The sequence below is a fragment of the Aulonocara stuartgranti genome (assembly GCF_965226115.1).
Source record: "Aulonocara stuartgranti genome assembly, chromosome: 23".
Taxonomy (NCBI): domain Eukaryota; kingdom Metazoa; phylum Chordata; class Actinopteri; order Cichliformes; family Cichlidae; genus Aulonocara; species Aulonocara stuartgranti.
Window position 1 is genome coordinate 42,394,102 of NC_138958.1, and position 17,363 is coordinate 42,411,464.

The 17,363-nt window shown below is 39.8% G+C and overlaps 1 protein-coding gene across 1 annotated transcript; it reads left to right on the plus strand.

Annotated features, from left to right (window-relative positions):
* The first annotated feature begins 892 nt into the window (after positions 1-892).
* Positions 893-12,273, plus strand: LOC309699721 (sodium/myo-inositol cotransporter-like). The gene is made up of 5 exons (XM_082522869.1): positions 893-1,027; positions 5,949-6,877; positions 6,966-7,161; positions 8,320-8,447; positions 8,550-12,273. Exons 2-5 carry the CDS (start codon positions 6,250-6,252, stop codon positions 9,785-9,787), a joined length of 2,190 nt encoding a protein of 729 aa, XP_082378995.1. The 5' UTR covers positions 893-1,027; positions 5,949-6,249; the 3' UTR covers positions 9,788-12,273.
* Positions 12,274-17,363: the final 5,090 nt, after the last annotated feature.

Here is a 17,363-nt window from a genome sequence, read left to right on the forward strand (position 1 = left end):
GTATTTGATCAATACTAGAGCACCAGGATTGATATTTTGGGCGATCGTGGCTCAAGAGTTGGCAGTTCGTCTTGTAATCGGAAGGTTGCCGGTTTGAGTCTTGGTCATTGTGTCCTTGCGCAAGAGACTTCACCCGTTGTGTACTGGTGGTGGTCAGAGGGCCCGGTGGCGCCAGTGTTTGGCAACCTCGCCTCTGTCAGTGCGCCCCAGGGCAGCTGTGGCTACAACGTAGCTGCCATCACCAGTGTGTGAATGGGTGGATGACTGAATGTGTGAAGCACTTTGGGGTCCTTAGGGACTAAATAAAGCGCTGTACAAATACAGGCCATTTACCATTTTGCTTCTATAAGATAACCTTTACTAGTCCCACATGTGGGAAATTTGTTTTGTCACAGCAGGAAGTGGACAGTGCAAAAGTAATGAAGAAAAATTAGAATATAATAGAATAAATACAGTACACAACTGTACACAATAGAATAAATTAGAATACAATATACCTATCAGGAGTTCAAAATGTATCCCTTTTAACTGCAGTAAATTATTCGCATTTTTAATGAAATAATTTACCTCAAATATGCACAAAAATAACTTTTTTGTGTTGACTGTCACGTGACAGACAAATAACAAGCATATGAATAAACACATAAATTACTGTGGAGAGTAAAAACAGTGATTTAAAATTGGCTCCTTAAAATGTGTTTAGAATTTGAAAATTGATGATGATTTATTTCATTAACGTGCCACATTGCTCTGTCCTACATAGAATCGGTGTCAGTAATGCTGAACCTGTATGTACATGCTTACAGCGCACTCAGTGGAAAGCACCTGCACACCACGAGCGCCCCCCCACTTCCTCCTCGAACCTAAAGGCGACGATGCTGCTGTGGGCGGAGTCTCGCGGTGCCTTCAGTGTCCTCGCTGCGCCGAGGAGAGCTCCGTGCGGCGTTGCGCTCAGACCGGTCGGACCGGTCCGGTAGTTAAACGGCAGTTTAACGTTAAACCCGGGAGACACTCAGAGAGGAAACAGGTGAGTCTGAGCTTTTCTTTAAACCGAAGCTTCGAAAACATTCAGGAACTTTTTTTACCTCTTCATATTTACTGCTAATGCAAATGAACGTATGCTGCGAATGAAATACGTGTGGAATTAATAAAAGACTTGTAGGAACACCGTGCTGCTTCATTCAAAAAGTAGTAGACTGTAAGAGGATATGACAGGACACTGAGACAAATGGCCCAGGATTATGGATGGAAACAGAGACTGTGATAATATAGTAAAGTGTGACAACTAATAACCCGTATTATACGCCTAATATTAATAACAGAACAGGAAATATTTTTATTAGAAATTAACTACGACACTGTAAATCATACAAATTAAATAAAGCAGGTAATTATGCCTTTTAAGGCAGGGCTCTAGACTAACTTTTTGACATGGGCGCACCGGTACGCCTAACTTTAAAAATTTAGGCGTACCGGCACAAAAGTTAGGCGCACTCAAATTTTTCAACCGCATCGCTTAACACCGCAGTTTTACATGTGCACTTTCTTTGGGGGGGGGGGAAGTCCATACAGACAATATTAATTTCTAAATTATTAACTAACAAACTTGTGCTTAAAGTGCTTTGTCAATATTGTAGAAAATGTTAAAAACTTAATCATCATCTTGGCCTCCTCTGACGACCTGTTTGCTGCTGTCTGCTGCTGAAAGGCCGTGGGGAGAGGGGACACTTGGGCAGTGCATTTACTGCAGCATATAATGTGTTTTCTGGATACACTGTGCTTTTTCAGCATTCAAATATTGATGGCACCGTGTCAGAGCACTGGCTATGAATTTCAGACAGATCAGGCCTTAACTTAACAAAAAAAGTTATCAATAGTTCTTTTCATCTTTTCTTATTACCCACAGCTACAGTACATCCACTTCTCTCAGGCCTAGGCTGCTCACTAGGGCTGAGTATCATCACTGATTTCTATAATCCATTCAATTCCGGTTCTCAAAGTCCTGATTTGATTCAATTTAGCCTCAGACAGTCAGAAATATTATAATTCTGATCATTTATCAGTACTGATACACATGAGACTTCATCAGAATTGTGAAAATCACAGCAGATGCCTTTGTGTGAAAGTAACTGAGAATAAAACACAGGAAAACATGAAGGAGATTTTCCTGGTCTGGCTTTTTATAGCAGATAACCTTAAAAATATTCTGCAATTTTGCATAATTTTAAGAAATTTAAATTTCTTCAGTATTGAACAGCAGAAATTAGGCTTTCTTGTCCGAGGTCATTTAAGTGAAAAAAGAAAAAGCGCTGTAAACAACGCTAGACTGGTGGGTAATAAGCGAATGAATAATGCAGAAAACAGATTTGAGACGGGAAACTGTTCCTGAAGTACAGAGAGAGAGAGAGCTGTGCAGGAAGTGTGATTTTTATCGTGGTGGAAGCAAAACAGCAAAAGTCAGAGGGAATTCATGACGACATTGATCAAATGTGAAGCGCAGTTTGCTGCTTCTTTTGCTGCAGGCTCGGTGAATTTTGGTTGGAGAGAGGCAAAACCTGCAGCTCAGAATCAGCGCAAAAAGACGTAAACACAGCGCGGACCCGAAGAATCGCTAAGCTCCGACAGCGTGTCCGTGTTCAGGCCGTCGGGTGAGAAAGCCGAGAAAGACGAAGCTGATTCTGATGTGTTGGGTCCGCTCCGTGTTTAGGTCTTTGTGTGGAATCCGTTAATGAATTGATATCGCTTTATTCAAGCTACTCACCTCTCTCTTCCACCTGCACTTTCAACTGGACCACGGCCAATCAGAGAGGTCCCGCCCCTGACTATCTCTGATTGGTTTAGTCCACGATAGGGGCATAATGTGTGTCTGTTGTTGACCACACGGAGAGTTACAGAGATTTTTTTTTTTGTTACCGGAACAGTTGGTCGCACAGGTGCGACCAAATATTTATTTTTAGTCGCACCACTGAAAAATTTGGTCGCATTTGCGACCAAATTGGTCGCACTCTAGAGCCCTGCTTTTAAGGTCCTTTTGAATTAAAGCTAAAGAACAAAACAGAAGTATAAAGTGGCAGAAAGCAGAGTGACAGGAACTGTTTCAGAATGTAACATTATTTTATTATTATTTTTATTATTTGGTTATATTGCAACATCAAACGCTACTTATGATTTTAATTTGAGAACAAAGAGGTGTTTTGAAGTATTATCAACAGATAAATCATAACCAAAAGAACCAGCATGAAGCACAGCACAGGAGTACTGAGAGGTTCCTGTCATAAAGTCCTCCAGAGTGCTCAAGAGTATTTTAAAGAAGTGAAGTGAATCAGGTCTAAAATTGGGTAACTATGTTTCCTGAAAAGGGGGCAAATATAATCAAGTCTGAGAAAGCTGGAAATAAAAGATGTTTCCTTAGCCTTTCCCTCAAGACTCTGGTTAACCATGTGCTAATTATTTCAATTTAATATTGACTCTGATGCAAGAGTAAACTTGCTACCTGGAAATGCACTAGGTCTCCTATGTACATGAAATTTTGTTTTCACAAAGACCTTCCGATTCAGATCAGAGCACCGCAACAAAAACAGCAAACACAAACACCGGCCCTGATGCAGGACCCTCATACTACAGTCCCGCATCATGGGTTGTGATTGCTTTGTTTACTGAAAGGATTTGCAGTTGTTACTAGATAGCAGCAGCTGACATACACATCACTTCTGTAAAATTCAGCCTGTCTTACAGCCTGTTATCCCAATGTAACAAAGCAATGCTGGTGCATGCATGCATCTTCCCTCTATCATAACTGCACACCAGCTTTCCTTAGAACCCGCCTTAAGTGGACCAGACCAGTGAGACTCCCATTTCTCTCAGTGTTTAACTGCACATTTAATCTCTGAGATATGTTGATATAAGAAAAAGAATTGTAATGTCAACAGTATGTCTCTGTTTATCTACAGGATAAAGAAATGCCAATGTATTAAATGAAAGAAGTCTGTCACCATGACTGGTTGGGTTTAAATTGTAAGAAATAAATGTGGAAAATTACAAAAAAAGTTCTGGTAGCTCATTGCTCAGATTGTCCTGTCAGTATAAAACAAAGTTTCTGTAAATTCACAAAAAATGGCAGATTTCTTATTGTGTAATTTCTATATTAGATCAGATTTGTCAGTTGCTCAGTTAAGTTGGAGTAGTATGAGCAGTTGCTGTGGAGGTCCTTATTAGGCGAAACAGGGCAAGTTGTAAAATTTATCCGAATACAGACCAAAATCTATGCCCTTGTGGGCTGGATTGGAGTCTGTGTCAGGCTGATTCTGGCCCCCAGCCCTTATGTTTGACACCCATTGTCTAACATCTCTGCTTATATCAACACATATTTTGCAGTGTGGACTGAATTTATAAAGGGGTTGCATAATAAATAAAGAAATTACCTGTTTTGTAAGTACAATAATGAGTCTGCATTACTTTACTTACATTATAATCCATCTAGTCCTTGTCGGCCACTGAGAATATCTTTATAGAATTTTTATGTTATATTACTTGCCATTTCTGCTGCCCTCTTGGCCTTTTACTTACAAAGGGAGGATATATAACACTCACTTTACCAAAAACTGATTGCAGTTTCTGACAAAAGTTTTATTTCTGACTGAAAATGACTCAATGCTATTTATGAAACTTAAGAAAACACCAGCAATAAGAAAAACGCTGCAAAAGCACACAAAACATAATGGTAATGGGAAAAATGACAACGAAAATAGGAAAAAACAACGGAAATAGGAAAAAAGAACACAGAAATATGAAAAACAAAAAAAAGAAATAGGAAAAAACACAAGGGAAGTGTTTCTGGGGAGACAATAACCCGACGGACCAGTTGCAGGAACCCATAACATGGTAGCTGTGTTTTATCATGATTCATATAATACTGATGATGGATTTTTAGGCTAATAGTTGGGCTAACACACTTACCTGTCATCTTTTCTTTCATCACAAAACCAATAGATCCTCCACTTCTTTTAAGTGTCTCCCAGCACAATTCTTAGCATATTTTGGTTCCTGCAACTGGTCCGTTGGGTTATTGTCTCCCCAGAAACGCTTCCCTTGTGCTTTTGGAAATCTGTTTTCTCTTTTCCGATTTCCATTGTGTTTTGTGTGCTTTTTTTTTTGTTTGTTTTGTTATTACTGGTGTTTTCTTAAGTTGCAGTCCGTTTGGCCTCTCAGGGCCACCATACCAACAACTCATTTACAACAGTTGAAATACCAGCAAATATTTTTATGGCAAATCTTTATGCAATATGATCATTCTTCCAAAAAATGTCTCTATTAGCTCTATTAGCTGGCAGTGTTAAAGTAAGAGGCTAAAATTAATAGGTGACCAACTTAGGATGACGACTTAAGCTCTGAAAGGTTCAACCACTGACTGCACCACTTCTCTTACACTGAACAGATTGCAAGGTTTAGGGAACACAATATCTTACATGATTTCTGGAGCATTTCTGCATGTGTACACATTGAATATGGCAGCCAGATTTACAGTTAACTCCACTGCAATTCAGTCAGCTTTTTAAAAACAAGAATTAATGCTTGGGTTTTGAGACAAAAGAACCACAATTTCACCACATTTTGCAACCTTTTACAGCTTATCTAGACTGCAAAGAAGTGTCCTAGTCTAGATCGAGAGAGACAGAGGGAGAGATAAAAATGTATTAATCCCTTGGTGGGTTCCTGTGGGAAATTCATTTAAAAAAACAAAACAAGAATTAAAACACACCTATTCATGGCAGCAGTGGGATTTGAAACCATGCCCCTAAAGAGACTGGAGCCTTAATCCAGTGCCTTAGACCGCTTGTCCACGCTATCAAATATTGTCTCCTTGTTTTATCAGCCATTTTAAACTGTTCACATGTTTTTGCATTGCTTTGGTCATGCATCTTGTTCGTGTTTTGTTCATCTTGTTGCAGGAATTGCACTTCTTCTGTAAAACCAAGGAACAACTCAATGCCATCCTGTGTGCTGCCAAACCACAGCTTGCACAGATTTCCAGATCTAACTACCAAGGATCAAAAAGTCAAGAGTGCTTGAAGTAATTCCTTAGACACGGATGCAAATGTTTCAGATGTCTCTTTTATAAACATCTTACACTGTCTGTGTATGTAAGAAGATATAGATGACTGTAGACAGAAGTGTTCTAAGCCGTGTCGCAAATTCGCCATTGGGCACATTTAGTTTATTTCTGTCATACAGCCATAACAGGTTTTAAACATGGCCATGGAAGCAGCGGACATGATCGTTGTAGCGATCTACTTCATCCTGGTGTTAGGGATTGGCTTCCTTGCAATGTGGAAAGCCAATAGGAACACAGTGAGCGGCTACTTCCTGGCGGGGCGTTCGATGAACTGGGCAGCTGTGGGAGCTTCTCTATTTGTCAGTAACATAGGAAGTGAGCACTTCATTGGATTGGCTGGATCAGGCGCTGCTAGCGGTCTCAGCGTGGCTGCATGGGAGCTCAATGCTGTATTACTGCTCCAGTTTTTAGGCTGGGTGTTCATTCCAGTCTATATCCAGTGTGGCATCTACACTATGCCAGAGTACCTGTCCAAGAGATATGGGGGGAATCGACTGAAGGTGTACTTTGCTGCTTTATCTCTTGTCCTTTACATCTTCACCAAGCTGTCTGTGGATCTCTATTCTGGAGCCTTGTTCATCAAAGAATCCTTAGGTTGGAACCTCTATCTGTCCATCCTCCTCCTCATCGCCATGACAGCTCTGCTGACCATCTCCGGAGGTCTGGTTGCTGTTATCTACACAGACACAGTTCAAGCGTTCCTCATGATTGCTGGGGCCCTCTGTCTGACAGGCATCAGCCTCTTCAAAGTGGGAGGGTTCGAAGGTCCTTGTTTCTCTTTCATGCATTCATGAATTTATGTCAATTGTTTAACTAAAAAATGCTTAACCGTGTTTTGGCATGTCTTTGTAAGGTGTGAGACACGGTTACATGGAGGCCACTCCAAACATCAGTGCCATCTTGCTGTCTTCACCCAATCTGACGTATTCTGAGTCCTGCTATAACCATGCCACTCCGAAGCCAGATAGTCTGAAGATCCTCCGAGAGGCCCAGGATCCAGACCTGCCATGGCTTGGTTTCTTACTCGGCCAGACTCCTGCCTCTATTTGGTAATGCTATTTCTTTTAAGACTAATTTCCTTACCAATACGGTTTTGTACAGACTTATGTGTTTAAACACTCCTAATCCCTAAAAGATTTACTCTGAGCCAGGTGTTTTTCTTCTTTTGCCACCTGTTAGATTTGATTGCTTTAAGTAAAAGTAGACTGAATTTGTTACCATGAAATGCTGCCCGGAGGAGCATTTATTCTTGCTCCTTGGCTTTGCATGCTTCATTTAATTTTTTGTAGTGCTACCCTCAGGGCAAGTATGCTAATCAACCATGCAACATGTGTGCAAGGTCCTGGTTGCTCGCTGGCATTGCAGCCAGGACCTTGCACACATGTTGCATATGATTTATTTCCCTCAAAAAAAACAATGAATTATACAGTTAGAAATTCTTAAAGTAGAGGCAACACATATAAATTGAGTGGTGCTTCTTCACAGTAAGAAGGTCCGTGGTTTGGTTCAAGCCGTGGAGCAAGAATCCACACTCCTCAGGTTGGCATTATTGGCAGTAAGGTCAGTTTCAAGCAGTTAAATCTGACAATTGAGAAATCTTTCTTTGTGGGTACTCCAGTTTCCTCCCACAGTCCAAAGACATGCACTTAGTGGGGTTAGTTTGTGATTGTTAATTGGCTATAGGAGTGAATGTGAGTGTAAATGGTTGTCTGTCTCCCTGAATTACACCTGTGACAGAATGGTGACCTGTCCAGCGTATAACCTGCGTCATGCGCTATGGCAACTGGGATAGGTTGTAAACCACCGCAACCCTAAATTGGAAGAGTGGAATAAAATGGATGGATGGAAATTCTAATGATGTTTAGTTCTCATTCTTTTTCTCTAACATCACTGAAAGTCCAATAAAGGCTTTAAATATCTCAGTGGTCAATGATTGACCTATAAAGTCATTTCAGTGTCAACATACATTTTTTTTTTTTTTCAATGAAAATGTTTCATGATTTATTAGACTGTGAGATCTGAGGTGAAAGACTGACTGAGAGACCCTCTGTGGAGCCACAGAACAAGCACGGTCTCAGAAATGTCCCTAGAATAGTTCTCACAAAGCTGACTTTTGGGGTCATTACAAATGGCACAGGTAGTCCAGAGTATACTAAATAGAGGTGAGTACCAATTAGCAGACTAATTTTTGTGTCTATGTGCTCCAGGTACTGGTGTGCAGATCAGGTGATTGTTCAGCGGGTTCTGGCAGCAAAAAATATTGCTCATGCCAAAGGGTCAACAATCATGGCCGGTTTCCTCAAAATCCTGCCAATGTTTATCATTGTCATCCCAGGTAGAGACATTAACCACCCTATCAATATCTTACACAGATAAAATTCTGACTCTATACTCACTAATTGTCTTACTGATGTATCCTATGTGATCATGATTCCAGGAATGATTTCCAGGATCTTATTCGCTGATGACTTGGCATGTATCAGTCCAGAGCACTGCATTGAAGTGTGTGGCTCTGCAGCTGGCTGCAGCAATGTGGCTTACCCAAGGCTCGTCATGTCAGTAATGCCCGTCGGTCTCCGCGGGTTGATGATGGCTGTTATGATTGCAGCTCTAATGAGCGACTTGGACTCTATCTTTAATTCTGCAAGCACCATCTTTACCCTAGATATTTACAAGATGCTACGAAAGCAGGCGTCGTCCAGAGAGCTGATGATAGTAGGCAGGCTGTTTGTCCTTTTCATGGTGATCATAAGCATCGCCTGGGTGCCTGTGATCATTGAAATGCAGGGAGGCCAGATATTCTACTACATCCAAGAAGTATCAGATTATCTGACTCCGCCCATAGCGGCTCTCTTCCTGCTTGGCATCCTGTGGCGTCGTTGTAATGAGACAGGTGCCTTTTGGGGAGGGATGGTAGGGTTTTTCCTTGGAGCTCTCCGTTTGGCTTTGGCATTTGTTTATCGAGAGCCACTCTGCGATCAGCCTGATGAACGCCCATCCTTCATCAAAGATATCCATTACATGTATGTGGCAGCCATCTTGTTTTGGATATCATCTCTGGTGGCTGTTGTTGTGAGTCTCTGCACTCCTCCACCCGAAGAGGGACAAATCCAAACCACTACTCTCTGGGGACTAAACAAGAGAAAGAAGCTAAAAAATCAAGAAAGAAATGCTGAAAAAGACGTCAATGTTTTGAAACCCCTAAATCACTCAGCCTTTAATGGAAATGGTGTTCTTGGTGAAGAAAAGTGTCACAAGGACCCAAACTTGCTCAATGGCTCTGAGACAAATCTTGAAAATGGCCAATCAGGAAGCAGCAATAATGTCACAGCAAGTGATATAGAAACAATCTATTCAGTACAGAATGGTGGCTGTGCTCAGAGTTCAGGCTCCAAAATGGTAGAAAATGAGGAAAGAAGAGGAGTGGAGGAGGAAGACGAGAGCTGTGGAGCAGGGGACGCAAAAGAGGAGCGTGGATGTTGTATTAAGGTTTTGGATTGGTTTTGTGGATTCAAGGAGGAATTGTCCAAAGATCAGGTCATAACAGTTCAAGAACAGGAGAAGATGGTGGAGGAGCTTCTCTATGAACCTCCAACGACCAGAATCATCTTAAACATCGCACTGGTGGTGGTTTGCTCAGTTGGGATCTTTCTCTTCATCTATTTCTCCTTATAGGTTCAGTTATTTCCAAACAGAAGGCCAGATTTGTCCAAGAAATACAGAACAGGCATGTTTGATACAGTTAATTACCCATCACACAAATGAACAAAAGCCACATTTTAAGGATACAAAAGGCATGGGGCTACCATATTTTATTTTGTTATTCAATATTCAAAAGATGGTAGAGTTTGAGATGTACTTGTTTGCAATACACTTAGATGCCCATATATATGTGACAAAGTGAAACCCTTTAAAAAGCATTTACCCACGTTGCCTTTCGTATATTTTTGTTGTGCTGGGTATATGCATGCATACACATATACTGTAGGTCAGCGGTCCCCAACCACCGGGCCATGGACCCGTCCGTGAGTCGTTTGGTACCGGGCCGCGAGAGTTGAGGCTCCGGTGTGAAATTTACGGTTTTAAGGGTTTTTTATCATTAACTCGGTTTCCCTGGGTCTTTTCCCGTGTTATAGTTGTGTCCCTTATTTTGAAAGAAATATTTACATGTTACCATAGCGACCAGAGAGCATTAAGGGACAGAGAGGTCCAATGAGGTTGGCGCATTTCAGGAGGACGCTGCTAATAAAGTTACACAGTGAATTCACGTTCATTATTATATTTTCAAAATACCACCGTTTTTGTCTTGGTCGTATCATTTTATTGTGTTTAACTTATCCGCGACACCTTAAAGGCCGGTTCGTGAAAATATTGTCTGACATTAAACCGGTCTGTGGTTTAATGTCAAAAGGTTGTGGACCGCTGCTCTAGATATTGTACCTAGAGTATGTAGGTACAATACTGTAAAACACCAAGCTGGTGCTTTACATGGTTTTAGTTTTTTGTAGAGAGAAAAGCTCTGATGTTTTGCCTTTAGCCTATATAATAAAAAATCACGTCATGTGTTAGGCCAGACCTTCCCAAAGTGGGGGAACCATTGCAGGGGGGGCGTGGTATGAAAAGGAAAAAAAAAACAAAAAAACACTGCTAGCACTGGCACCTCCACAAACGCAAATCAGGAGATGAAGCATAGCTGAATGTTTCCAAACCAACTTCATTCTAAGCCAAAGACTAGAAAATATGGTGAAGCAAATCTTCCCTTTGGTTTCACCTGCACAAGTGCCGAGGTAGCTCTCCTCTGCAGAATTGGTTTTCTGCAGGGGATCAGGAGCAGCGCTAGGCTCTCCAAATCACGGACAAACAGGATCCCACGTTCTTGATTTTTAGTTCACAATCACTTGTTGTAATGACTAACTACTCCTGACATTTTGGAGATGTTAGCTCTTTATACAGTAAAGTTACTGCTGGATACAAATAACATCAGGCTGATCCTGCCACGATTTGTTCCCCCGGTTCAAATCACAGACAAACAGTATCTCACAGCTGTTTATGTTTTTAAACCCATTTTGCACAGAGAGGCATTTTTTGAAAAATGTATTGATAGCAATGTTGAATATTATTACACAGGAAAAAAACAACATGTGTGGACGCAGCGTAAAAGAGTTAGTAGTTTATTTTCTTACTACCTGTAATTTATTGCAGATTACTTGTATTTGCTTAATTGTTTACTAAATGTTTGAGATGTGAAAGAAACCGCAATGGAGCTAAAGATGGGTGTGTGTGGTTGGAGGATGTGTTAGTGCGTGTGCGCGTGCGAGGGGGGGGGGCGCGAACATTTTTCTTGTAAAACAAAGGGGGGCCCAGCAAAAAAAGTTTGGGAGCCGCTGTGTTAGGCTGTTGGGAAAATACAAATACAAAAATACAAAAGAAGAAAAATGTGATTTCAGAAAGTAGAGTTTGACCGAAATAAATACATAATCTAATGTAACATTTTATAGTAAATTTATATTTTCTGACTCTATACTCACTAATTGTCTTACTGATGTATCCTATGTGATCATGATTCCAGGAATGATTTCCAGGATCTTATTCGCTGATGACTTGGCGTGTATCAGTCCAAAGCACTGCATTGAAGTGTGTGGCTATACGTATAAATTATTTTAATTCATTTGGATTTTTTATTCTGAACTAACATGAGTAAATGTGTACAAATAATGACTCAAAGTGCACTGTTGTATAAGTACAAAGTTTATTTTAATGCACCTTATGTTTTTACAATGACTGCTTGTCAGTGTATGATTTACACAGGTCATTAGTAAACTTGCTTTAGTTGTAAATCAGCTTTTACAAAAAATATGAAGCTGTCAATGAGCTACTAGCATAATTTTATAAATTACATTTTATTTATATAGCGCCAAATCACAACAACAGTCGCTTCAAGGCAATTAGGTTTTATTGTCCCGTACTCATTTGCATATAGGTACATGAGGTGTGTTTTCCATAGTGCCACATTTATAACACTGTACACTTGATGATGTCAGTTGAAAACATAAATTGATTTGTTTTTGTTGTATGCTACAGATACAATTGCGTAATTTTGAATTAATGCCAATGGGAATGTGTTCATGATATTCATAATGAATGTGAATGGCTGAAATTGACTGTGCCTACATCTTTTCATTTAAATGGAAATGTAGGTAATTCTGTTGTTTTTAGCTGTTTTTACTTCCAAGACATACGATCATGACACCTGGATTAGTACTTGATACATATTTGAGTTGGGAAAAGCATTTGGTGTGATGGTCATGTTTTATTTTACCTGTACGCATACGCAGAACTCAAAGGTGCCTTGCACTTACTTTAATCACAAATTAATTAATTAATTGTGAATTAAAAGATGTCAAATTGTAAGAAGTTTTGCTGACCCTGATCATCAATTTAAAGATAGGACATACTTATATTGCAATATTTCCATTATATTATTTAGCACTGAGCACTTAAACAGCAACAGATTAAGTCGGACAAAAATTAAAACAATTTATTTTATTTTTTTAAGACACTGATTGAAAGTTGTACAGATTTGAAGTTTACCACTAGTAAGTTCTTTAAAAGCATATTTTACAATAAAAACTTTTTAAAAAACGAACTACTAAAAACAAGTGTCTTTTATATAATTCTTTTATAAATTGATCTTTGCTTAATGTAATTGCCATTTTAAGCACACTGAGGGTTTAAGTATTTATGTGTGTATATATCAGGACTATCACATGTTAATGGTGCGCAGTGGCTGGAAACTGGTGAACACTGCAAACTTTACAAGCTTTCTTTGACCTGATTTGCTTTATTGAGAATGAGGGGAACATGTGGGTTATATCTGTTTATAACTACAGAACATAATTTTAAGACAGACATCCAGCAGATGGATTAATTTCCAGCAATATTACCACTCGGTTATTCCTGCAACCAGCTCAACCAATACATAAGAACACCCAAGCCGGGCATCTTTCTACCACTTTTGTTGACACTGCAATACTCCAACAAGTGTTGGCTGCACTTCAATGTACTGAAGGCCTCAATTTTCACATGCATAGTGAAATATTAACAAGATAAACTGGCACAAATATGTTCCTGGGTTGTGGTGAATTTAGGTGTTTTTCCTCAGGTTGCTATTTTAACTATAGCTGTGACAATTTAAACACATACTTGTTTCTTGAGAACAGAAATCTTTCTTGCAGGATCACTGAGTAAAAAACCTTCATTCTGCTGACTTCTGCATAACTAATGACACCTATGAGCCTCACCTATACTTTACTGTGAATGATGAATGTTAACATATTGAAATAATATGACGAACTACTAAATAAACCTCTTAACTGTCATAATACACTTCAGGTTTACACTGTAAATGTGCTTATTATCAGCTGTTGTGACGGATATTGTGATAGTAATTCATTAGAAACATGGACATGAGGTTCTTAAATGTTTGAGCTACTATAAAACCAGCAAACATTGAGCTGTCTAAAGAAAACAATGTCAAACAAGGAGCAACCAGGTCATGGTGCGTGAAGCAAACTGCATACGCTAAAGCCACAACAACAAGCATGCCAACACTCAGTTAAGTAAATTAACAGCGGCCTCTACTACAGTGGAAAGTTACAGACTGGAAGTGGAAAGTTACTGGGGGTAGTTGTCACACAAGCCAACGCACATAAGTTTAGGTTATTTTTTCCTCTCTCATTCAGTATGTTCGGCTTTATTACACCTCAGTTGTGGCCACTATGCAATTTAGTGTTAACCAAGATAATGTCAGTATAAATAGATGACTGATTACAAGTTACAGCGCTGGACCGTGATGTGAACACAACAGCCTCCCTCACATCAAGGATGATCAGTTTTTGTACTCCGACAATTTTTTTTTGTACTGCGATCATTTTAATATTACTGATTCTAATATCTAGTTCATGACATTTTGTTCAGACTCCCTTTGGCCCAGAGAATATCCTTATAACCATTATCAGTGATGTGTAAGCATGCTGCAAAACCCTCTACGCTACTACGTCAACTCTTCAATATTTCAGCACAGTCATAGCGCTTTTTGAACCTTTTGACCCTAAAAACACGGAACACCAACTCGATTATGAGCACACTGCATTGTGTATCTAAAAATAATAAAAAGAGCTTTATTTAATCATCTTCAACCCTAACAGGATCAAACTTTCTTGATCTTGAGCAATACTTTTCCATGAAAAGACATGAAAAATGCTACGACGAGTCATGGATTGGCCTCCCCAGAGCCTGGACCTCAACGTTATTAAAGCAGTTTGGGATCATCCTGACAAAGAAGAGAACAAAAGGCAGAAACATCTAGAGAAGAGGTTTGAATGTCTTTCAAGAAGCCTGGAGAACTATTCCTGAAGACTACTTAAAGAAAGCTGCCTAAGAGAGTTCAGACTGAGTTAAAGAATAAAGGAGGTCATAACAAATATTGACTTTGAAACTTGTTAGAATGAACAAACTGTGCTTCATGTTTGTTATGTTGTATTTTGGGTATTACAAGAGACTAACCAAATGCATAGCAAACGAGGGCCCATCAATTCAGACATACCTACCTTCCAGTACAGCATATCAAGAAATAATTGATCGACACAAAGCTGCAAGTATTTTACTTTGCAAGTTTGGAGCTTAAAAATAGACAGCTATACAACTACAGAACAGAAATACAGCATGGTTTACGGAAGCTTTGCTTGACTTGGTTGCAGTCAGACTCGATGTTTCTACAAACACATCTCAATATGTTTGCATATGTTTGCCGTGTTGAGGCTACTCTTTAACAGCACCTCATAGTCACTGCATACACATCCTGTGTGCATGTGAGGTGGCCGTAAATTGGTATCCTAATGGAAACTGTCTGAAAACCACAGAGAAAACAAAATGTGTGTGCACCGTTTTGTGTGTGTGTTTTTTCTGTGGTTTAAAACCAACAACATACTGGGAATCCATGTAGAGTCTTCGTTTGGTTAACCACCCCCCCCCCCCCCCCCCCGCCCCCCCCAATCGTGTGTGACCCTGTCTTTTCTTACTCAGGTTTGTTTTGACGTTTGTTTTTTTTGTCAGAATTGACATGAAAGGGTTTCTATTGAATCGCTTAATGTTAAATCAAACCCACATTTTAAGGCTTTTTCATTTCAAGGAAAGCCCACAACTTGATTCTGAGTAATTTTACTAAGACTTTGCCGTCAAGTGTTGAGTGTTGAGTGTGGGCGTCCGGAATCTTTAAACAAGTTGTGCCACAAGTTCTTTAAAGTGATTCCAGAAGTTGCACACTAAATCAGGGATATATACGGGATGCTTTACACAGATGCTCCTCCAGAATCAGTGCTATTGATCCTGATGGAGTCTATTTAAAGTGACTCACATTTATTAGAAATTAAGAGAAGAAAATACAACACAAAATAGAGAGCTGATAAAGCTGAATGAAAACAATGCTTTCACTAGAGAAATGAAGGTTATAGTACAATGAATTACCACATCAGTGTGCCAGAATGGACACTGATGAGGATATGTCAGTAACACATCCAATAGGTCATGGGTTGCTGAATGCCTGACAAGTGGGCTGTAGTATCCGAGACTGGAAGGTGGTCTGTCTGATGTGCCGTACGGGAGCTCAAAGGGGACTGTGCTGTCTTCATTCCTGATTCAGTACTACTTGGAGTCATGGCACATACAGAAATACTCAAATCTGCAGCAGATAGATGCAAAGGTGATGGGCAGGAGGAATAAAGAGTGAGTTTTGAGAAATGTATAATTTGCTTCTAAATGTGAATAAGACCAGATAAACGGTGATCGACTTCAGAAAGAAGAGGAGGGACACGCGACAAGAGTACCTGGGCTTTTATGTCGACAACAGGGTGAACTGGAAGAGCAGCACAGAGGCTAAGCACAAAAAGAGGTTGAGTAGCATCTATTTCCTGAGGAAGCAGAGATGCGTTAATGTGTACAGCAAAATGATAGATTGAAGACTGATTTCATATCATTCAGTTGTGGCGAGCACAGCATACTTTGTATAGCATACTACCAGACGGAATAAACTGATTATGAAAGCTGTCTGCAAACTGGACACTTTGGAAGGAGCGCTGCAGAGAATGTCACTGAACAAACAGTTATCCATCATGGATAATCCTGAACTCCCTCTGCAGCACTTGTTGGCAGACAGGGATTTTCTCTGACAGACTGATTCGGCCCTGCTGCCACAACAACAGAGACAGGAAATCTTTCATACCATGCTGTCACTCTCTATAATGCAATATTTCTCTCTGGCAGAAATCCTATTACATTATTAGACAACAAATAACATTAGCAGAGTCACGCTAAAGTAGGTTAAACAACAAATGAAACTTTAACTAAACAAAACAGCTAGGCAGATAATAAAAGCTACGTGCAGTTCAGACATGACAAAGATCCTAAATGGGAGTGTAGGTTATGTACAGTTCAATGCTTTTTATTTTATAACTTTTGTCCTACTCATGTTTCTCCCTCCCTCCCTCACTCCAAGCGGTTATGGCAGATGGCCGCCCCTCCCTAAGCCTGGCTCTGCTGGAGATTTCTTCCTGTTAAAAGAACGTCTTTCTCTTCCCACTGTCATCAAATCTTTTGCTCATAGGGGGTCATATGACTGTTGGAGTTTTCTCTGTCTTCTTTGTATTATATATAGGGTCTTTACATTAAAATATAAAGCGCCTTGAGGCAACTGTTGCTCTAATTTGGCACAATATAAATAAAATGGAATTAAATAGGCATTTCTTGATATATTTGTTTGTTTGTTTTTTTCATTTTGGCCTACAGACATATGTATATATTTGCTTTATTAGCCCTGCTTCAGTTGTTACAGAAGCAGAAGAGCAAGGGTCGTGAATTAGAGAAAACAGTAAAAACAGAAAAATATGATAGGATGCTAAAAATGCTAGAAATGCATGAATCAATGACTTACAAGAGTCATTTATATATATATATATATATATATATATACCTATGCAGAACACTGCTGTTCTGCATAGGCCTGAACCCCCTCAGTGAGATCATTAACAAGACTGGCTACGGATACCGACTACGGAACGGAGCAGTTGTCAGCCAAGCTGTATGCCAAGAGTGAACGAGACATCGATTCACTGATCCACACTACCAGGCTATACAGCAATGACATTGGAATGTCGTTCGGACTGGAGAAGTGTAGTCGGATGGTATCAAAGAGAGG